The sequence below is a fragment of the Ricinus communis genome, chromosome 7 (genome assembly GCF_019578655.1).
Source record: "Ricinus communis isolate WT05 ecotype wild-type chromosome 7, ASM1957865v1, whole genome shotgun sequence".
Lineage (NCBI taxonomy): Eukaryota > Viridiplantae > Streptophyta > Magnoliopsida > Malpighiales > Euphorbiaceae > Ricinus > Ricinus communis.
In genome coordinates, this window is record NC_063262.1 from 20394803 (window position 1) to 20417421 (window position 22619).

A 22619-nucleotide genomic window follows, 5' to 3' on the forward strand; every position below is an offset into this window, starting at 1 on the left:
GGATCGCATAAAATATTACATGAGATGTACAAAGGTCAAACTTTTAAAAGCACTACAAATGATGTCAATGAAGATTCAAAAGGGCAAGATCAAGAGGAACCAAATGCATAAGTAAAAGAGTTTTTTCGGTTGCTACAAGATGCTAAGGCTAAATTGTATCCAACTTATGAGAAGTACTCTAAATTATCAATCATCGTGAAGTTATTTCAAATAAAATGCTCTAGTGGTTGGAGTAATGCATCAGCTGACTCTTTGCTCAGCTTATTACCAAAAGCTTCTCCTAAGGGTCATTCACTTCTAAAGTCATGCTATGAAGCTCAAAAGACCATTAGAGATTTGGGGCCCGAGTATGTGAAGATAGATATTTATGTAAATGATTGCATACTATTTCATGATAAGTATGCCACTTTAGAAAATTGCGCTATATGTGAGATGTCAAGGTGGAAAGCTGGTACGAAAGAGGGAGTTAGTGAGATGCTTTCATCTAGTTCGAAAAAAATACCTAATAAAATATTTTGCTACTTTCCTTTAAAATCTAGATTGCAACGTGATAGCGATAAATCCTAAAGGAAAACTACGACCTAAGGCAGTGTATCTGTCGGTGGAGTATAGCTAACAGCGAGTACCAAGTGTTGAATTCCCCAAAGAACGTGTGAACCTAAACCAACTCAATCTTCTCTGCTATCTAATCTTAAAAATGGCGTTGAATGCTAAATACGAAATGAACTAAAGCTACTCTAATTGTTATCTAAAGGATTAATTCAAGTTAAGGAATAACCCCTTGGGAATTCTTGTCTCTAGGGAATGGAAACTAAAGATGGAATTGATTGATTGAATTCAATTTCCGTGGGAAAATCTCTACGCAATTAACGCCTTTCTCAAGGACACTAACATCTTAACTTAGATTAATTAGGTTGAAATCTCTTCCTAACTCTTGACATTTTGGAAGAGAAAGTTGGATCATAAAGAAGAGTTTTTAAGGCTAGGAAGTGACGATTTGAATGAAATATAGTTTTTGACTCTGCTGCAGCGGACCGGCACGATGCTTGATGATACGTTTTTGTATTTCTATGAGAAGCTCTACGGGAACGGACTTCCCAAAAAGCCAGCCTTTTCTTTGTCCGTTAAGCCTCACAGCTATGCTTTTTATTCTTTTGTCCAAGTTAAGCCAACACAAGTAGTTTAACAGCCGGATCCGATGCGGCGTGATTAAAATTGCTACGCCTTCCGATCTCGCATTCTATCCAAATTAGCATTATGTACCATTTAACACTATTGAGAGTTGTTAATTCTCAATCCGGTAGAACGAACACCCTATGGCGAATTCAATTCTAGGTTGCAAAGGACAATCCAAACCTAAACGTTTTTCGCAAGAATATTCAAATTCCAATAATCATTCAACAAGATATGAAGAACAAATCAATAAGCACTTCCATTGCAAACCAATATTGAAAATCAATACATTCAATTCAAAAGTTAAGTACAGAAATCCCTAGATAAAGAACCCCCAATGGGTTAACAAGTTTAGCTAATCATGTTCATTATCAAAACCCACAAGAATTCAATTACAACAATGAGTAAAGGTAGAGAAACCCGAATACACCCTTGGATGAGAGTCAACAGCTCCAATTCCTCTTTCCCAATCTTGAATCGATTCTTGTTCCTCTTGCTCAAATTGAAACTAGTCAACGAACCTCGCCCAATCTTCAATCTTCGAAGAGAATCCAATTGAAACCTTGATCCAAGTCTCCTTTTTCCTTAGTTCCAGCTCAGAAAAACCTTAGAGAGAGAAAGAATAGAGTTTGGTACGTCCTCCCTTCTTTTCTCGCATTTCCCTCTTTTCTTTCTTTTAATTAATTCATCCAGCTATCGCGAACATGGCCCGTTTTAGTGCCCGTGTTGGGAACACGGCTTGCTCTTCATAACGTGTTGGGAACATGGCCAGTGTTAAAACTAACACGGCCTTGTTTAGCTTCCTCATGCACGAACTTCACTTGTTTCGACAACTTTGACGTCCAATTCTGCTCCAATTCTTCCTTTTATCACTCTTTGGCTTCTTTTGGACCTAATGCACACAAGCAGACGCATAGGGTGAGTGTTGGGACCAATTCACATCCAAATATACATAAAATTCAGCCTTAAAAACCCCATTTAGATGTGTGTATTCTACGCACATCAAATCACTGCACACTTAGCTCATTGCTTGTCCTCAAGCAATCAAAAGTAAAATAAGAAAAATAAACCACTAAGGAACAACACTTAAACTGATAAACAAGCTAGAGAGCCCCTGCACATATCCTTAACAAGCATAAGTCAAGTAAAAAGAAACGAAGCAATCAATTCAAGTATCACAACCAAGATGCTAATGATTCATAAAATACTATCTCAACAAAATTATTCAGAACCAACTCCTCACAAGGTTCACTTTAAATCACTCAAAGTGTTTAAAGGGTAGTATTTAATCACTCAATGCATCAAATACCGCCTTACTTACTATATGCTTACTCTTAAATCTTACTCCTACCACTTATGGAGAGTCAACAACCATGTTAAGAGGTCTTTATAAGGGTAGTAATAGGGATTAGGTAGGAGTAGGTAGATTTGGTAAGAGTTGAACCTTTAGTATTCTGCAATGAGATAAATGACCTGTACACAAGCCACAATAATCACAAGGGATATACAATGAACAATAGTCTAAGGTGGGAAATAGGAATCAAGTCAAAATGTAAACTCTCAAAAGCAATTAAACAATTAACTCACTTACTTTCTTTCTTTTCATCACCCTTCCCTCTTGTTTTTCTTATTATATGTATATATATATTTTCTTTTTCTTTTTTTTTTATATATAAGGGAAGAAACATTCACATAATAGAGTGAATTTCTTTTGGATTGATGGAAGCTACTACAAGTTTCCAACGCTATTCCCAAGATAAAAATTTTCAATAAAAACAACTCATATGCAAAATCATAACCTAAAGCAGAATAAAACTAAGTGGTAATGAAATATGGTAGAAATAATGAAAGAAGGGGTTATCTACTAAATCAATAAATGAATGAAGGCTATTTGGCTAGAATGAAAAACCTAAGTGCCTCTATCATACCAAAGTGTTAAACTCTCATTGTGGCCCTCAAAAGTATTACCGAGCAAGTTCTAAAAGTAAATACTGTAGTTGGCACTCTCAACAAGAAATAAATAAAAGCATATAAAGTGTATGCTTATAATTGAGACTCAATTTCTCACAAGTGTGCTTTTTGAGTAGGTTCCAAACAAAAATCATCAAAATAGAATTAAATAAACCAAAGCAACTTAGTGCAAAACTCAAACTAATTAACTTACATTCTTTCGCAAGACTCAACACTATTGGTTTTACCCGATCACATGGACATAAACAGGATTTCAAAAGCAAGTCAACAGTAAGAGTATCGAAACAAAGTGAAAAATTTTCAAAATTTTACAAAAAATTGCACAAAGAATAAACAAATAACTGAGATGGGATAAATGAAATGCGATATATACACTAGAAAAGGATCCAAATTTTATATACAAGAACAATAAAAATAAAATAAAAAACACACAAGATAAATAAAGCTAAAACATAAACAAAATACAAGAAAACAAGTGTAAATAAATATCACCCACCCCACACTTGAAGGACACACTGTCCCTAGCGTACAAAAAAAAAGAAATAAAAAAGAAAAAAGAACTAATACAGCCCTGATTATGGCTCCGGAGGGAAAAGAGGTGCATCATCAGGGATATCAGGGTGCTGGCTAATCTGTGGTGGAGGAGTGGCTGCTCGCTGAGGGTCGGAAGTAATGTCACCTGCAGGAGCTGGTGGGTCAGCAGGAACAGCGTTGGTAGGAGGCTCGTTAGGCTGCTCTGGTGAAGGATGCTCAGTCGGAGAAGAAGGGTCAGTTGGATCATCCGCTAGAGGGATGTCAAAATGGCTATGTATTGGAATCCGGCTCCGCGGACTGACAAGGGCATAATCTATAGTAAAAATATCATAAAAAATATAAGTGGTCATAGAGGCCTCTAACCTACCTCCCTGCTCAATCAAGGCCTAAAGCATAGCCCTCTGCCTCTCAAACTGCGCCATCATCTAGCTCTGAAACTCAATCTGACGCTGTAAAAGTCCTGCTGAAAAGCATCTACTCGAATGAAGTGCTGCTGCTGCTCCTCTGCCAACCTCTGCACTCTAAGCTGCAGCTCTCTAAACTCAATAAGGGAGACTCCTAAACCAACTGAAGAAGACCCAGAAGGAGGTGAAGTAGACGGTCTGGAGGAAGACTCTAGAATATTATAAGAAGGAGGTGGAACATCCTGTATACCAGGGGCTCGCGGGGCAAGTCGCTCCTTTCTGCGTGCTGCCAAGAGAGCACTCCTCAGTCTATACTCTAGTCCTAGTGGACCCTGCCTACGAGTGACCATCCCTATACTAACCAACTGGGGAAGTCCCAAAGTCTCCATCACCCCCAACTCTGTCAAATGTGGTACTGCCTCCTCCAAAACCTCTAAGCTCCTAGACAGTTGAGTAATGTAAGTCCCAAAACAGAAAAATACCTTCTTTGAGTTGTTGCAGAAGGCACAGATCTGTCTGGCCAACAAGTATCCATGTCGACTGACTGGCTCTGGTGCATCCTGTAAAGTATAAACAGGTCCGGCTGGGTCACTACACCACTGCTGTCTCCCCTACCAATGATGGTCCTAGTGATGCATGCAAGTCTGCATGATCCCTCGAGGCAAGTTAGACGCCTTGGGTGGCCAAATCTCAGCCCACATCTGCGGATATGACACACCAAGCGTGTATATACAACCACTATATACCTCTCCAGCTACATCCTCCTCAGTCCAAAAACCCAAGTGTACCCCAAACTGTTGTACACCCATCGTGAAGGTCCGCTCTGCTAGTCTGAAACTAATAGCATCCGGCTGCTGAAAGTCCCGCAACTGGCTCTGCAGAAAGAAAGTGCTAGCAAACTCCACAGTCAACTCCCTATACGTCGGCTCAACTATCTCGAAAAGAAACGGGACGTCCCTCGAGGTATCGGTGATTGCAAGTCGGCGGTCTCTAATCTTGACCGTTATCCTCGCCTTTCCCAAATCTTTTGGCTCATCGACTAGTATCTCTGCTCGAAGGTGGGCTGCCCGTGGAAAAGTAGGAATCTATGGCACTGCGGTGGTCTAACTAGGCCTGAACTAGTCGGTGCAACCCCTGAGGATCGAGAGGAAGAGGAACCATCGGTCCGCCTCCTCTTATAAACTCTTGATCCTCGTCTAGTGGGCATGGTACATGAAGTGGCAGAAATGATCACCGTCAAGCACAAGATTCAAAGCTGGAATCTTCCTACTCTTGTTAGTTGGGGCAGAGCATCCTATCTTGTTGATTCTCCTTTCCCAAAAAATTTGATTTTGACATGTGTATTATTTTTAACACATAATATCAAGCTTATATGTAAGATTATAATTTTTCTATTAATTTATTAACTAATAAGTTATATTCCTAATAAATACTCATTTTAATCCTAAGAAATAACATATTACAGATAAATTAATCTTCTAATTAGATAATAATTATTCTAAAAGGTAGCATATTAATTATATCTTAATATTATATTAATTAATAAATTAGTTTTTAATTAGATAATTATTATAATCATAAAAATAATATTTTTAAATATTATGTTCATTAATAAATTAATTCTAATTATACAATAATTTCTAATTTTAAAAGAATAATAATATTAATTATATTGATATTATTAATTTATATAATATTAGAGTTAATAAATAAATATTTTAAAAATAATTTATTGATAGTATTAATTTAAAGATAATATTAATAAATAAATATTTTACTAATGCAATAATATAAATAAAATTTAAAAATATTTAATTTGTTATCATCTTTAAAATTATTATAAATCAATATTAGATTTTGAACAATTGATTAAATTATATCTATCAATTTGATTTTATAATTGAAATAATAATAATGATCATGCAACACACAGTTAAACTACTAGTATTAGCTAAATTTTATTATTTTTATAAAGATTATTGTGAGATTAGGATGGCAACACATTAGGCGTTTTAAGATACCTAACTTTATAGGACTTCCAATAGAATAATTTAAGAATTATGTAATCTATCTATCTATCTATATATATATATATATATATATATATATATATATATATATTAATTTTTTATTCTTAATATTTTTTTGACACGTGTGCTTAATTTTTGACACATAAAATTCAAGCTTATATGTAATTTTATATTTTTTCTATTAATTTATTGATTAATAAATTACATTCCTAATTAAACACCATATCTAATCCTAAAAGATAGAATACTAATTATATTTTAATTTTATTTTAACTAATAAATAATTTCATAATTAGATAATGATACTAATTTTATCGTAAGAAATAATAGCATATTAATTATACTCTTATATTAACTAATAAATAGTTCTCTAACCAAATAATAATATTAAATCTATTCTAAAAATACTATATTAATTATATTTTAATATTATATTAACTAATAAATTAGTTTTATAATTAGATAATAATTTTAATATAGAAAATAACATCTTAAAATTATATTTCTAATATTATTCTTAATAATAAATTAAATTTTTAATTATATAATAAATTTTTACCTCTAAAAAATAATTATATTAATATGTTGATTTATAATATTAAAATCAATTAATAAATAATGTTCATATTATTGCTTTATTAAAATTTTAAAATTTTAAAAGATGGACATTTTAAAATAGTTAGTTATTATTTTTTAAAATTTTATAAAGTAAATATTAAATATTAAAAATTTATTAGATTGTATTTATCAGTTTAATTTTATAATCAAAATAATAATAACAGTCGTACAATGCACGGGTAAACAACTAGTATATATTAATTTCTGATACTTAAAATTTTGGATATGTGTGCTTAATTTTTGACACGTATAATTTTTTGTTTTGATATGTATATTATTTTTGACATATAGGATTCAAACTTATGTCTAATTTTATAAATTTTATTATTAAGTTGTTAATTAATAAGTTACATTTCTACTCTAATCCTAAGAAATAATATATTAATTATATTTTAATATTATATTAATTAATAAATAATTTTTAATCAGATAATAATAGTAATTTTAAAAATGGTATATTAATTATATTTTAATATTATATTAAATAATAAATTAATTTTTAATTAGATAATAATTTTAATTTTAGAAATAATATTTTAAATTATATTTAAAAATAAATTAATTTTTAATTACATAATAATTTTTAATCCTAAAATATAGTAATATTAATTATAATATTAAGTTTTATAATACTAAAATTAATTAATTAATATTTTTATAATAATTTTATATTATTACACTAATAAAATCTCAAAAATTTAAAAAATTTAAGAAAATTTTTTAAAATAATTAATTTTTATTATTTTAAAACATTATAAAATAATATTAAATATTAAAAATTCTATTAAATTATATCTATCAACTTAATTTTTTGTAATTGAAATAATAATAACGGTCGTACAATAAATAAGTAAACAACTAGTTAGATATTATATTTATGAGTAAATATTAATTTTTTATACTATTATTTTTATTTGATTAATTTAAACTTAGTTAATATTTTATTTTTTTTATAACAAAGTTATTTTATATTTGTTTGGACAGGTAAGTATTTTGTTTTCTAAATTAATTTATATAAACTATTTTTAGTAGATTGGAAACGCCTTATTCGGTTTTTATAATTGAGTTTGTACCAGTTCAGATTATATGCAGTTAAAATTAATAAAAATAAGAATGAATATGGATAATGAAATTAAACTGATATAAGATGAAATCAGATAATTATATTTTAAAAGAGTTTAGATTCGAATATCTATTATGAAACTCGAGGGCCGATGCATTGCCATATTTTTAGGTGAGATGACTAATATTTGGTAGTTCAGAGCCCATTAAACGTTCAACAAATAAATATGAAGTTCATAAATTTGCATGGGCTGCAGTCGAACAATCAACAGCCCAAACTAAGCTTTGCCTGGTGAAGATGGGTATAGAATTTCAATCTCTGAGCAAGGGTAATTTCGTCACTGTGCTAAACAACTGGATAACAGTCGTTTTGGATAGCCCCTTTCTTTCAATCTTTCAATCTTTCAATTCAGTTATGCTCTTTGAAGGCTGCTGACAATGGCTTCTTCAATTACCTCTTCCTTTCAAACCAGGTCAATAAACCTAACCCTAAGCCTTAATCTCATTTTATTTGTTCTGTTTTCTGTTCTATGATGTAGTATAAATAACAGTTCATGCTTTAGAATTACAAAATTGTACTTGCTTCATTTTTCTTTCTTAATTTTGTATTTACTTGTGAATATAATTACTTTTAGTAATTTCAATGGTCTGGAAAATGATGGATTTTGTGTCACTTTAAGCTTTTTATTTGAGATGGGTATGCTTGCTTTGAACTGAAATTTGTGCCTTCTGTCAATTTCTTGAGGATAATGTGATCTTGAACTTTGAGTTTTCTGAGGTTATTTCACTCAGTTGTGCTGCATTGCCAATTTTTGCCAAGTTTATGCTTTTTCTACAGGGAAAGATTAAATTCTTTTCTGAATGTCATTGATTTATCTTTCAAGTACTTTTCTACTTCCCTGAATGTATAAGAGGCTGTCGGTCCTCTTAATAGAATTTTAGGATTATGTGTATAAAAATATCTTGATTGAGAAATTAATTGATAGCCCTACGTCTTCTTAGGGTATCTGGGTCCTAAATTGGTTTGTCTTTTTACCACAAAGAAAAAAGAAAATGCAGATGTCATAACTGTCTAGAATAAGTAAATTATGAATTTGGAGTAATGATGTGTGCGGAAGTCACTGCCTATTTGGAACCTATGTTTGGTTTCAGCTGCTCGAGTTCCTAACCTGTTTCTGTGAGAACAAACTGAAAGGAACTTAGTCTAGTTACCTGTACTTCTCCATCCAAGAAGAGTCTTGCATTTCTCCTTTTCTTCCATCCCAGGAGAGTCTAGTTGCCCTTTGTTTCTCTCCCTACCCTGTACGAAGTCAATTTAAATATTTACCTGACATTTCAGCAGTTAGGCTGATATAGTGAATAATTAGACAATGAGCACAATAATAAGCAAATGGATCAATCTCGGTTGATGCATGATCTTGTTTCTTGGGAATTTGCATTCTACTTTCATGATTATAGATGAGGCTTTTAATAAAGTTAGAGTTATTTGCTAACAGTTATACATTCCTAATTTCTGATTAAATTCTTCTTTCTATGATCTTTCAGCAATCTGAGATCTGTATTTTTGGGCGACAGAAATGGGGTGTTTTTACCTATTGTTCCACAAACTCGAATTGGGTTTGCAAGGAAGACTATAGAATGTAAGGAGTCACGAATAGGTAAGCAACCAATTGAAGTGCCTTCTAATGTAACAATCACATTGAGTGGCCAAGATTTAAAAGTGAAGGGCCCTTTGGGGGAACTTTCAAGAAGCTATCCTCGAGAAGTCAAAATTGAAAAGGAGGAAAATGTGCTTCGAGTTAGAAAGGCATTGGAAACGAGAAGGGCCAACCAAATGCATGGACTTTTCAGGTAAACTATTCCGTCGTCTTATCATGGTAATACTTAAGTTTTCTGAAAAAATTTAATATTTCATTGTTGGGAACTTTTAGTGGTCATACAAGGAGCTTTTGACTGGTTGAATCTCGTTTTAAACCAATTCTACAACTGCAAGTCATGGTAGACTAGGGGAGAATGGCACTCCGTTATGTTTTTGACTTGTATTCTATCATACTTGTAGACAAATTTCAAAATATAATGTAGTGACTTTTAAGGTATAAAACCAATTATTGAAAAGGAATGTGTTTGGCATGCCTATTGGAAAAATTGTACCATACACGTCCAGTAATACATTAAATGAACATAGACAGAGAGTCTATGCATATGGACAATAGTTAAGCATACTTTCTTGGCACTCTTCTCTAGGATGCTACGAACCATGAAGAGGCAATGTGATCTGTCTTTATATTTTTGTGCAAACACTAGTATTAGCCTCGACAGAAGTTTGTTCTAGTGCGTTTGAGTACCTTCTTGCTCACAGCTTATATTCGTGTTTAACGTATTCAGGACGCTTACAGACAACATGGTGGTGGGTGTGTCTAAGGGATTTGAGAAGAGACTTCAATTAGTTGGTGTTGGTTATCGTGCAACGGTAGAAGGAAAAGACTTAGTACTAAGTCTGGGATTCTCTCATCCAGTTCGAATGGCAATACCTGATGACCTAAAAGTGAAAGTGGAAGAGAACACTAGGATCATTATTAGCGGCTACGACAAGTGCAACATCGGTCAGTTTGCTGCTTCCGTTAGAAAATGGAGGCCTCCTGAACCGTATAAGGGTAAAGGTGTGAGGTATGCTAATGAAGTTATAAGATTAAAGGAAGGAAAAGCAGGGAAGAAGAAGTAATTGATGTATTTATTCCTTTTATTCAGTTTTCCCTTAGATGCACATGTTTATATGCACCCTCAGGGTATGGAATGTATTTCAGCGACTCATTAAATTGACAAGCATTTTGTTTCTAATTTTGTTCTCTTGTTTATGATAAACAAGCAATGATGAGAAGATGCTATTGTAGCTTATGCTCAGTGGAATATATTTTCATTGAATTGACAAGCAGTTCATTCTGCCATTCTCAGAAGTGCACTTACAAGACCTGACTTATAAATTGCATACAATCCAAACTACCATAGAAGAAAAATATGAGGCGTTCTTCACAATTGCCCTTCCAAGTGTTACTTTGATTCACGAGGAAAACGAATAACAGTGTCATTACAAGAAAGCAAATTAACAGAGATTCACATCGCTTTCTTTTCTTCACTACTTGAAAAATCACAAACAAACAAGAAACAAGAGAAAAATTTATTTTGATCTGCAACACCCCAAAAACACGAAGTAAAAGGTACTATATATGCTAAGGACACATCTACTTCTAATGGTATGCCATCCATTTACTACTTGTTTCCTTTCTGCATCTGTACAAATCCATCTCCAAGGCCAGCCTGCCATATTTGATAGAGAAACAGGCCAACGTAAAAGCTAAAGTTCTACATGAAATGAAAATTGAAAGCAAAGCATCAACAGTAACTGACAGAACATTTTGAATGAAACAGAAAAGAAAAAGGGGTAAATGCTATTGGATAGAGATACCTAAGAACTGGCTTCCTGCTCATCATCATTGTTAACTTCAGAAGTGGATTTCTCAGATTCTTCCTCAGATTTTTCATTGCCTCCATTATTCTTATTATTGTTATTCTACCAATAGCAGCAAACGACAAAATCATTCAATTGAAGCAATGAGGATAGATTTTTTAAAAAGAAAAGGAAAGGAAAGGAGGACCGTACAAATTTCTGCTGCTTGTAAGCTTCAAGAACTTTCTCATACTCGGCTTTTCGCTTTAGTGCCTTTTCAAGATATGGAGCTTTGTCCTTAAAAAAAACAGAGCAGCAAACATGATAATTGCAGTTTATTTAGGAGGCTGTTTGGATAAATGGCAATCGGATTACTTCGAGTACTCTATAATTTTTTGTTAAGTTAGGAGATTGTGAAATTGGAGATCTTACAGTCTCAGAGAGAGATTTCCATTTCTCACCACCAGCTTTCCCCACCTGCATAATAACAGTGCACATACATCTTAGTTTCTATTTAGAAAATCAAATGCAATTCAACTTTGGAATTTAAAATTTAATAGCTTAGCCTAAAGCAAAAAAAACGTAGAAAATAATCTCTAAAAAAATTCGATTATTTATTTTATTACTAATAACAATAATAATAATAACAGTATACGTACATTATTATAGACCAAACAAATGAACGAACGAGTCAATTAATAGATGAAACATTTGAAAGCCTGAATAGAAAAGAAAATCAATGACTCAAAAAGAGATAAAGAATTCGAATCTCACAGCAGAGACAGCTTTGTTATCAGGATATTTCTCCTTGAAGTACTTCCTGAACTCGTCCCTGTTATCAACCAAACAATAACTTACATTACAAATTTCAAAATCGAATTTGTAAGAATATGTATAAAAAAATTACAAGTCTCACATGAAAATGAAGAACGCAGAAGCAGGACGCTTTGGAGCATCAGTATCCTTCGAAACATTCTTCTTCTTCCTGCTGCTCGCTTCTTCCTTTCCAGGTTTGCTCTCAGCTTTTCGTGCCTTAAGCACCCTTCAATGACAAAAACACACTAAAATTATTTTTTTTAAAATAAAAAATTAAAAAAAAATCCACACTTCTCTGAAAATCGTTTGAAATTAAATCGAACCAAAAGTAAAATCCTATTTAAACACCACATAATAAAGCACAAAATCATCATAATTAGTAACAAACAAACATGATAGATACACGTGAATCTCTCTCGACTTAAAACACTTAAGAAGAGGAAAATCGATTAAACTTATGAACAAACAATAAAAGCGCAATATCACAAAGTTTCATAGAGAAAACAAAACAAACAAAATTTAAACCAAAAAGAAAAGATTGAATCAGAGAAACACACACACGACAGAGGGAGAGAGAGAGAGATTACTTAGAGGAAGGCTTCTTTTGAGCGATCACAGCATTTCTAGGTCCTTTCATGGCTAATTAGATATAGAGAGGAACAAAGCGAATTTTACTAATAAAATCTTTCCTTTCTCTTTTGAAATGGAGAAATTGGAAATGTGAGGAAAGAGCAGTAGTATATATAAGCAAGGAGGAGTACTGCTTGCGGTTTTCAAAGTGAACTTGAATCCAAATATCACGTCCAAATTTTTTCTTTAATCTTTTTTTTCTTTTTGGCGGGAAATGGAATTTGTAAAGAGTAGTAATCGTCTAGCCGTAGGGGAAGGCGAGTGAATTTGTACTCGCAGAAAGCTATGATATTCGCTGAATCCGATAAACACGTGTCCCAAGATGTCTACTTTGAGCGGGTAGACGTTAGGTGCGAGTATGGATAGCTATTGTGGTTTTTGCATAAGCAGTAACACACGCTGTGCAGAACCGTTGTTTGGGTGGGGACGTGCGGGGAAGCGTGACTTCCAGATTTTAATTTTAGGGAAATTAATTCTTATTTAAGGGATTTATTGAACGGTATCTTCTTTTTTCTTTTTGAGATTCAACGGCATTCTTTTTCTTTTTTGGAGGAACGTTGAATGGTATATTTTCTTAATGATACTATTGCTATTATTAACAAACTTATTGTCATTATGATATGTTGTGCCACAAAATCATAGATTGAAATTTAACCATTAAACTTTCATTTAAATAATATATAATATGAAATGATAGAGATTAAATCTTTGTAGCACATCCTTCTTAAAAAAAATGAAAATTATGTCTATTAATAAATTAAATAATCAAGATTTAAGAGTTCTATATTCGCTATATAATCAGAGGGTGAAGATTGTGGTTCAAGGGAAGTAGCCTTTGGTAGTAGCATTGTCTTTGTCTCTCTCAAAACAACTTTGGTTTATAGTATTAGGGTTCTCTATTAGTCGGCAGATCAGATGATGGCTCTTGCCACCGATAACTCTCTTTAGTAGACTTTTTAGATTATTTGTGTTTTTTCTTCATTTTCTTTTTATATTATGTTTATTTCTTGTTTTAGTGCCCCTTTGTAAGTATAGTACTTGGTTTTTTTGTGGTTTTATTGCAGGGTTATTTTCCAATGGCCTTTACTTGGTCAAGTAATGCAACATTGCCTGCCTTTCACATCTATTGGTGCACCATTGGAGTTTGTTGGTTGATGGATGTAGATAAGAGAGGAGGTGAACAATTGGGTTTGTTCAAAAGCATGAAAATGAAATAATTAAGCCCATATCGGTCTTCATTGCATCTCCTTTCACCCAAAGCTGGAGTCTTTAAAGTGGCCTTATTTTTTGTCACTACTCGGTTATGATGGTTGTTCTTTAATGCATTTAACCTTATGCTTTTAGTTCTTTGGCTTGAGATTTCTTGAAGTCTTAGGTTTTAGGTGCTGGAGATAGGTTGGATTGATGGTCTCTGATTTCCTTCAGTGATGGTGATCTTGAGAAGAAGATGGATGTAGTTGGTAGTGAAGGATTAAGTGAGGGACCTTTTAGCATTTTTACTATTGTTTTATGCCCTAGAGCTGTTTATCCACTCCGCTTCAAGCCTAATAATTTAGGTTTAGTAGGTTATGTATCTTTAGTTTTGAACTCTTTAAATTTCTTTGTTTGTTGGGCCATTGGTCCATATTCTCTAAACTGTTTTAGACTTTTTACTTGTATTCAAACTCCTTATGTACTTTCATTTAGCTATTGAGTCTTATAATCCAGCAATTTGGCTAAATAACCTATTTTTATATTCTTTTCAATTTCATCCAATTCTTCTAAAAATTTCAAAACTAGATGCATACTTCATTTTCTTTTAAAAATACTAAGAGAATAAGTCAATAATTGAAAGAAACACACTCTTTTTGTTTCTCTCAAAGTGAAGTAAAATGGACAACTAAGTCCATTGATCAATATCAAAATCTACCCATTGCAAATCAATTCAAAATCAAAATCAAAATCTCTACTTCAAAGTCTATTGATCTATAATTTAGTTTCAATTTATGAATTTAAATTCATAATCATCATGTACATGCTTGCCAACTGTTCTCATTACTAGACTCCACTACAACTCCCTCTTGGTGGTCGATCCATACAATGCACTATTTTTTATGCTCTTGATATAATTAAGTGATCCTTTTTAATAATTTTTGTCTAATCCAAGGATAGCTATAATATCTTAAAGTTTTCTATAACATTGTAGACTTTGCTTATTTCTTTGTGTAAATTTATAATGTTCCTTACCAGCAATTTGAGATTAGAGCATAGTTGATGTTGAATCTAAAGGATTTACTATTGGATTGATAACTTTATTAATTAATTATCTTGATAGTAAGTAGCATCTAAATGTAAAAAATCTCATAACAGGAGCAAGGCCAGTTATGATACAATTGAAGGAAAATTGTAATGTATGTATAATGAAGCTTAACCTTAAAACAAAACAAAGAGGGCTATTTGTACTCTAACACTAAGAGAATGGAAAATACTATACTACCCTTACAATAAACATTGAATTATAGTGTTTAACATCCCCCCTCAAACTCATGATGCGATAGCAACAAGCATCGAGAGTTTGTCAGACAGAAAGCGAAAACATGAAGCAGTTAAACATTTTGTAAATAAGTCTGCAAGCTGTAAGGAAGAAAAAAATAAAAGGCAATGTCAAGGTGCCATTTTGAAGATGATGACAGGTAATATAACAGTTGATTTTGATATGCTTGGTCCGTTCATGAAAGACCGAATTGTGTGCAATCTGAATAGCACTCTTATTATCACAATGTAAATGAATCGGTTGCGCAGAAAGACACCCATATCAGCAAGCAACCATTGCAACCAAACTATTACACAAGTAGTGGAAGCCATAGCGCGATATTCAACCTCCATGGAGGATCGGGAAATGATGTCCTGCTTCTTACTTTTCCAAGAGATAAGAGAATCACTTAGAAAAATACAAAATCCAGTAGTTGATTTGCGGTCAATGGGATCACCGGCCCAATCAGCATCAGAGTAAGCACATAACTCTAAAGATGAAGTAGATGAAAATAAAAGAGTCTTAAACTGAGTGTCGCGGAGGTATCTCAAGATATGAAGAACAGCAGCCCAATGAACTGTAGTAGGAGAAATAACAAACTGACTGACTATATGAACAGCATATGCGATATCAGGACGAGTGATAGTAAGATAAACCAGACTTCCAACAATAGTCCGATATAAACTCAGATCTGGCAGAGGAGAACCATCAGAAGTAGAATAACGATCATTGAGCGCAATCGGAGTATCAACAGTCTTATTATTAGAAAGACGAGCACGCTTAAAAATATCAGAAATATACTTAGATTGAGAAAGGAGATACCCTTTAGGAGAGGAAGCAACTTCAATACTCAAGAAGTAACGAAGGGGACCTAGGTCCTTCATAGCAAAGCAACGAGTCAGTTCAGACTTCAATATACTAATTCCGACAACATCATCACCTGTAATAATCATATCATCAACATATAAGGAAAGCAAGATTGGACCAGCTGAAGTACATTTGGACCAATTAGTGCAGAGTCATGGTTGCTAGGATAAAAGCCAAGTGAAGTAATCACAGTAGTAAACTTCTCAAACCAGGCGCGAAGAGCCTGTTTGAGACCATAAAGAGCCTTCCTAAGTTTGCAATCTTCACTATCATGATCAAGGCCAAGAGGAGGAACCATATAAACTTCTTTATGGAGGTCTTCATTCAAAAAGGAATTTTTAACATCCATTTAAGTTATATTCCAATGACAAATAGAAGCAACAGCAATAAGAGTTCGAACTGTAGTCATTTTAGCAACGGGAGCAAAAGTTTCCTTATAATCCAGACCATATTCCTGAGAATAACCCTTAGCCACTAGACGAGCTTTATATTGTTCAATAGACCCATCAGACTTGGTTTTAATCTTATAGACCCAACGAGAACCAATAGTACGTTTACCTACAAGAAGAGACACTAAATCCCAAGTACGGGTTTGATGAAGAGCAGTCAGTTCCTCAGCCATAGCATGCTGCCAAAGTGGATCAAGAATCGCTTCTTTGAAAGATAGAGGCTCAGAAAGGCGATGAATAGAAGCTAGAAAAGAGACAAAAGAACTCAAATAATAAGAATAATCAAAATCAGGCTGTTTAGTGGACTTACGATTTCGTACAAGATAGCGAGGTTCGATAGTATCCGCAGTCTTAGGAGATGATTAGGCAGAGATTATAGTGGAAGAGCCAATAGAAGTGTCAGAAATACCAGTAGAGGATAGCTCATTAATATCAGTAGCAAAAGGATCAATATGAATAAGATCAGACATAGATATATTGTGAGAACGATTAGGAATTGTAAAATAAGGAATATGTTCAAGAAAAACAACATGACGAGAAACATATAACTTATGACTGACTAGATCAAAATAACGATACCCTTTTTTACCTGCATTATAACCAAGAAAAACAAATATGGTAGATCGAGATGTTAACTTACTACGTTCAACATGAGGAAGAAGAACAAAACATGTAGAACCAAAGACAAGAAGGGAAGAATAATCTAGAGGACGACTATATAACCCTTCATAGGGAGACAAGCCAGAATTATGAGAACTAGGAATTTTGTTAATTAAAAGAACAGAAGTAAGAATTCCCTCCCCCTAAAATTCACTAGGGATGCTAGCAGATAACAGAAGTGATCGTGCAGTTTCAAGGATCTGCCTATGTCTTCTTTCAGCAACTCCATTTTGTTCAGGAGTATCAGTGTAAGAAGTCTGAAAAATTGTACCATCTAAAGCAAGTAGGTCCTTAAAAGCATGAGAAGTATTCTCTCCCCCCAAGTCATATCTAAAGCATTTAATAACAGCTGAATGTTGGGTTTTCACAAGAGATCGAAAATCATTATAAATACCAAAAAAGTCTAAACTACGTTTCATAAGATAAATCCAACAATAACAAGTGCAATCATCAATAAAAGATACATAATAACGAGAACCCCCTTTTGTAGAGACATGAGAGGGTCCCCATACATCATAATGAATAAGATAAAAAAGAGCAGCAGATATAGTAGTACTTTTAGGAAAAGACAATGCAGTAAACCTTGCTAGTTTACAGCCATTGCAATTAGAAATATCATGAGTTTTTAAATTTCCTAAAGCCCCTGTAGAGACTAAAAATTGCAAACAAGACACAGAGACATGGCCAAGGCGAGAATGCCAGAAATAAAACACAGATGAAGAGGGACTCAAACGAAAGGATGAAAAATTCACACCAGGAACAACTGCCGTAGTATGAGGAGTTTTGAGCTGATCTAATACATAAAGTCCTCCTTCTCTATGGCCGATCCCAATCACCTTCTGAGAATTTGGATCCTGAAAAGAACAAGCAAAAGAAGAAAAAGAAATTGAGCATCTAGTATCACATATCTGACCAACAGAGGCAAGATTCAAAGCAAGACTAGGAATGTGATAAACATTAGATAAGGACAGAGAATGTGTAATAACTGAACCAACACCTTGCAATGGCATAGGTGTACCACTAGCACTCATAAAAGGAACTGAAACCTTAGGAGTTAGAGAAGTAAAAGATGACAAATTAGGTGACATATGATTTGAAGCACTAGAATCTAGAATCTAAGAGGAAGGGGATATACTTAAGACATTAGATGACAGACCTATTTGAAAGGAAGCTGACATGGCATGAGGCTGAGATGTAAGGAACTGTTGAAACTGCTCAATCATAGATGGATCCAAGGAGGAGGATGTTGACAGTGTATTGTGAGGACAAGGTAGAAGAGGAGGTCCATTATGAAGAGTCGGTGGTCAATAAGACCACTGATGAGATTGCTGCTGTTGTTGCTGCTTTCTTCTGCCCAATTTTGGACACTGAGATTTTTAATGACCTTTTTGCTCACCAAACCACATTTATCACAAGCAACAGACCAATATATGATCTGAACTGAGACTTAAAGTCTGATTGAGGAGGCATGGCAAAGACAAATAGAGTGGGAAATGAAGAAACCTCTTTTACACCAGAAGACTTAAGACGAATTTTCTTCACCTAAAAGTTCACTAACAACAGAGTCAACAGAAGGTAGTGGTTGACGATGCAGAATAGACCCACGAAGTCCCTCAAACTCATCACGAAGAGCCATTAAAAACTGTACCAAACTCTACTCCTCTCTTCGTGTAATATAAGCCCCAAAGGCTCGTAATTAAGCAGGTTTTGTGAGAGCTAATTGATCCCATAAATCTGTCATAGCATCATAAAATTCCTGAATACTCATATTTTTTGGTGTTAAACTTTTTCTCAACTCATCATTTATCAAGATTTTAGAACAAAAAGGATTTTGTGAGTCATCTTCACTTCCCACATCCTCCATTGTGCTCTCAATTCTTTTCACTTCTTTGATCTCTAGGATTACTTTCTTCCTAAACTCCTCCACTACTTCATCTATAATCTCAACTCTCACACAAGTAGCTTCTTCCTTATCCTTATGCTTGATAGATCGAAAAACATTCAGCTTCACTTCATCATATCCAACTCAATACAAGATTACTATTGAAGACATCAATGATGATCTTGTTGGTCATCATGAAAGGTCTCCCTAAGATGATTGGAACTATTTTTATATTTTTCACAATTAAGACAATAAGATCCATTAAGAAAAAGAATTTGCCCATTTAACGAGGACATCTTCTACAACTTTTAGTGGTTGCTTCATTGAAAATCCGCAATTTAGAGGCACACTCTTGTTAGTCGCATTTCGCCTAGTCCTAGCTTTCTAAAAACAAATATAGACATAAAATTAATACTTGCACCTAAATCTAGTAAGCTTTTTTAAATTCAACATTACCAATAGTGTAAGGAATAGCAAACTCTCTCGATCTTGAAGTTTTTATGGCATCCGATTGAGCACAACTGCACTATAATTTTCTATCACTAAGATGGTGTCATACTCCTCTAATTTCTTCCTATCGAAGATAAGCTCCTTGCATCTCCAAGTTATGGGTTGAGGAAGAATGATGCCTTGCAATTTGATATATTTTTGCTTCTAAATTCTCATGCTTGTCATTGGTGGCATTAACAACCTTCTCTAAAGCAACTTCCCAATCTTGCTTCCTTTCCTAGGCTTGGAAATTAAGAGTTATAATTCGATTGTTGAAAACTGGGATGAGCTTGGGGTCTTTGAATATTAGGTTGATTGCCTTATCCAAAGTTTAGATGATTTCTCCATTAGGTTATAGGTGTTCAAATAAGGGTTTTTGACTTGCCGGTTTGCAAAGTTTTTAACATAACTCGCTCGCTTGCTCCAGTGAAAATGAGGAAAATGGATTTCCCACTTGACAATCTATGCTTGTATGACAATTACCCCCACACAACTCACAAACCAAAAAATGTGTAGCATTAAATAGTATTATAATTCATAGAGCTTCCTTGCTCTGTTAAATTAGCACTTTGAGCTTGTAAGGTTGTCAACACGTCCACCTCAATCTTCCCTCCTCTCTTAGGCATCTCGGTCCTCTCATTTATCCATCTATAACTGTTTGATACCATTTCTCTATCAATTCATAACCCTCATTTACTTATTTCTTCATCTCTAGTTGAAGAAACCAACCCATAGTAAAAATTGCTCATGATGTGGACAATGCCTCAAAAGATCCTTATATCTCTCATAAACATCATACAATGTTTCATCCCTTTCCTGTCTAAAATTTGAAATTTTGGACCTCAACTTGGATGATTTTGCTAGTGAAAAATATTTGCTAAGAAAACACTTCACCAACTCATCCCAAGTGGTAATTATTCTCGGTTGCAGCAAGTTCAACCAAATCCTTACTTTATCTCAAAGAATGAGAGGAAAAATATTAAATGAATCGCATCTTCGCTCAGTCCGTTAATCTTGAATGTGGCACATATATCCAAAGATAATTGTATATGTTCATTTGTGTCTTCGTTAGCCAACCCATGAAATAAGGAACCTTGAACCATTTGAATGATCGCCGGCTTTATCTCAAAATTACTTGCTTCCACCTTTGCCTTTCAGATACTATTTTGCTCTCATTGGGAAAAAGGTACAATGAAGTCCATAATCTGCCTCTCATTCTCCAATGGTGTTCCATATTGCTCATTAGGTGCTCTAGGAAAATGATTCTCTTGATGAGCCATAATTATTAACCATGGTGGTGTTCCTATCAAAGCTCTATTCAATCGAAATATTCTTTCTATTTCCGGATCAAAAGGCATAAGCGCATTATCAAATTTTTTTATTCTTCGTATGCACTAACACAAGTACCTATAATCAATAAAAGAAAACAAAATGTTAGATTACTAGCAACTAACTTGGTATCAATATCACAAAAACAATCCCCGACTGCGCCAAAAACTCGTGAAATTTTCGAAGTGTACAGATCACATAAAGTAATGAAGTGACAGTAAAGTATCATCTCACGAGGTTTAAAATTATGAGTACTGAAATTAATTAGCTAACTAATATCTAACAATTGATATTAGATTAAAAGAAATGAAAAATCAACTTTAGCACTACTTTAAACTACTAAATTATATTCTAGCTAATTGAGATAAATGGAGAGTCGCAAGTTTAAGGATTACTAAGGCGTAATGGTCTCACTAAGATCATATTGGGTTTTACTTGAGTTAATTAAATGCTCCTAATTTATAGTGCTTCACCTACCTAAATTAGTTACATTAACCCTTATCTATAATTGATTAACTCCTACCTTTAATCTCTAGAGGATTCACTCATTTTCTTGAGGGAAACTCTCACCTATTCATATAAGAAATACTTACAACTCACAAATCTTAAAAGCTTACAAGGCACAATTAGGCAAAAGAGTGACACTTGAGGTCTAAGAGGCATCTTTATCTAGAAAACTCCCAAGAAAATTATTTCATCAAGCACTTTGGGTGCAAACCTCTCAATCAACACCTCAAGCAGAAATAAATTCATATTTATTAGCCAAACAAAAGAAAATAGCAATTATAACAGAAAAGTTGAGCATAAAAATAAAAGGATTTCAAATTAATTAAACTCAAAGTAAAATCCAATATTCACAAAGTTAACCCATAACCCTAGCAATGATTTAGTTGTTCCTTATCAAAAGTAGACTCTCCAAGAAAGAAAACAAAGAATATAAAGTTATTACAAGATTATAAGATCACAGAGCACAAGAATTTAACCAAATTTCAGATAATAAACTAAGAAATAATAGCTTTGCTCTCTAACTTCACTTGTAAAGCTTTTAATTTTTACTTCTCTTTTGAAATCACCACTTTAAAACTTGATTTTCAACCCCCAATCTTCATCCATAAGGAAAAATCTATCAAGTTTATCCTTTTTTTAGTATTTATACTAGGTTTTTATTCTTTTCGTTGACAACTCCTTAGTCCTTCCTTATCCTAAGTGTCTAAATGATGGGTATTTATATGCCTCCTTGATATTGCCTATGTGTCCTTCAATTAAAATGAAACTTCCAGCTTGACACGGACTGTGTTAGTTTTGTGCATAAAGTGACACGGATAGTGTCAGTGTGTGAAGAATCACTTAAAGTTGAACCCGCGTGACATGGGTCGTGTCACTTTTCTTTATGGTTCAACAATTCATGTCACAAAACGGTGGCTTCCCAAGAGACTGACATGGACCATGTCATTTTCCTTCATTAGTTGATACAAACCGTGTCACAACCTAATAGCTTTTCTTCAAAGTGACACGGCCTGTGTTGCTTTTCTTTATAAAATGACATGGACTGTACCAGACACTTTATCACACAAAGGTCTTGAATTCTTGATGCATTTTTGTCCCTTCATGCTAATCCCTTCTTTTACACCCTTTTTCCTTAATTTTTCTTCTTTTTCTCAATCCTACAATAATGAAAATAGAAGGTGTGAGAATGATTATATTCATCTTAATCCACATTAATTTCTATAGATTTAGGTTCCAAATAT

The 22619-nt window shown here is 33.6% G+C and overlaps 4 protein-coding genes and 1 non-coding gene across 6 annotated transcripts; 2 read left to right on the top strand and 3 right to left on the bottom strand.

Moving 5' to 3' along the window:
- Positions 1-2619: 2619 nt before the first annotated feature.
- Positions 2620-4432, bottom strand: LOC125370644 (proline-rich receptor-like protein kinase PERK9). The gene is made up of 3 exons (XM_048376936.1): positions 4243-4432; positions 3747-3991; positions 2620-2646 (listed from the first exon to the last, which is right to left on the bottom strand). Exons 1-3 carry the CDS (start codon positions 4430-4432, stop codon positions 2620-2622), a joined length of 462 nt encoding a protein of 153 aa, XP_048232893.1.
- A 3691-nt stretch (positions 4433-8123) lies between these two features.
- On the top strand, positions 8124-10630 carry LOC107261654 (50S ribosomal protein L6, chloroplastic). The gene is made up of 3 exons (XM_015722379.3): positions 8124-8265; positions 9338-9643; positions 10178-10630. The coding sequence occupies exons 1-3, from the start codon at positions 8231-8233 to the stop codon at positions 10512-10514; spliced, it is 678 nt and encodes a 225-aa protein (XP_015577865.1). The 5' UTR covers positions 8124-8230; the 3' UTR covers positions 10515-10630.
- Positions 10631-10797: 167 nt separating this feature from the next.
- On the bottom strand, positions 10798-13393 carry LOC8274833 (HMG1/2-like protein). 2 transcript variants are annotated; one of them, XM_015722380.3, is made up of 7 exons: positions 12641-13393; positions 12154-12279; positions 12012-12069; positions 11670-11714; positions 11451-11534; positions 11256-11360; positions 10798-11107 (listed from the first exon to the last, which is right to left on the bottom strand). In XM_015722380.3, exons 1-6 carry the CDS (start codon positions 12688-12690, stop codon positions 11256-11258), a joined length of 468 nt encoding a protein of 155 aa, XP_015577866.1. In that variant the 5' UTR covers positions 12691-13393; the 3' UTR covers positions 10798-11107. The 2 variants fall into 2 exon arrangements, with proteins under 2 accessions (XP_015577866.1, XP_002524182.1); XM_002524136.4 differs by having other exon boundaries at positions 10798-11152; positions 12641-13392.
- Positions 13394-15326: 1933 nt separating this feature from the next.
- Positions 15327-16411, bottom strand: LOC107261655 (uncharacterized mitochondrial protein AtMg00810-like). Its single transcript, XM_025158244.2, has 2 exons — positions 16193-16411; positions 15327-16073 (listed from the first exon to the last, which is right to left on the bottom strand). Exons 1-2 carry the CDS (start codon positions 16409-16411, stop codon positions 15327-15329), a joined length of 966 nt encoding a protein of 321 aa, XP_025014012.2.
- A 3873-nt stretch (positions 16412-20284) lies between these two features.
- LOC112535611 lies at positions 20285-20391 on the top strand. The gene has a single exon (XR_003079701.1). It is a non-coding gene; the product is annotated as a small nucleolar RNA R71 (small nucleolar RNA).
- Positions 20392-22619: the final 2228 nt, after the last annotated feature.

Coding starts and splice junctions, on each gene's coding strand:
- LOC107261654 (XM_015722379.3), top strand. CDS start 8,231: ATGGCTTCTTCAATTACCTCTTCCTTTCAAACCAG. Junction 8,266..9,337: donor ACCTCTTCCTTTCAAACCAG/GTCAATAAACCT, acceptor ATGATCTTTCAG/CAATCTGAGATCTGTATTTT. Junction 9,644..10,177: donor CAAATGCATGGACTTTTCAG/GTAAACTATTCC, acceptor TAACGTATTCAG/GACGCTTACAGACAACATGG.
- LOC107261655 (XM_025158244.2), bottom strand. CDS start 16,411: ATGGATGTTAAAAATTCCTTTTTGAATGAAGACCTCCATAAAGAAGTT. Junction 16,074..16,192: donor CTGCACTAATTGGTCCAAAT/GTACTTCAGCTG, acceptor TTTGCTATGAAG/GACCTAGGTCCCCTTCGTTA.
- LOC8274833 (XM_015722380.3), bottom strand. CDS start 12,690: ATGAAAGGACCTAGAAATGCTGTGATCGCTCAAAAGAAGCCTTCCTCT. Junction 12,280..12,640: donor CAAAAGAAGCCTTCCTCTAA/GTAATCTCTCTC, acceptor TTGTCATTGAAG/GGTGCTTAAGGCACGAAAAG. Junction 11,715..12,011: donor ATAACAAAGCTGTCTCTGCT/GTGAGATTCGAA, acceptor GTTATTATGCAG/GTGGGGAAAGCTGGTGGTGA.
- LOC125370644 (XM_048376936.1), bottom strand. CDS start 4,432: ATGGTCACTCGTAGGCAGGGTCCACTAGGACTAGAGTATAGACTGAGG. Junction 3,992..4,242: donor TTCTGGGTCTTCTTCAGTTG/GTTTAGGAGTCT, acceptor TTTTTACTATAG/ATTATGCCCTTGTCAGTCCG. Junction 2,647..3,746: donor ACCCTGATATCCCTGATGAT/GCACCTCTTTTC, acceptor GCTTGTGTACAG/GTCATTTATCTCATTGCAGA.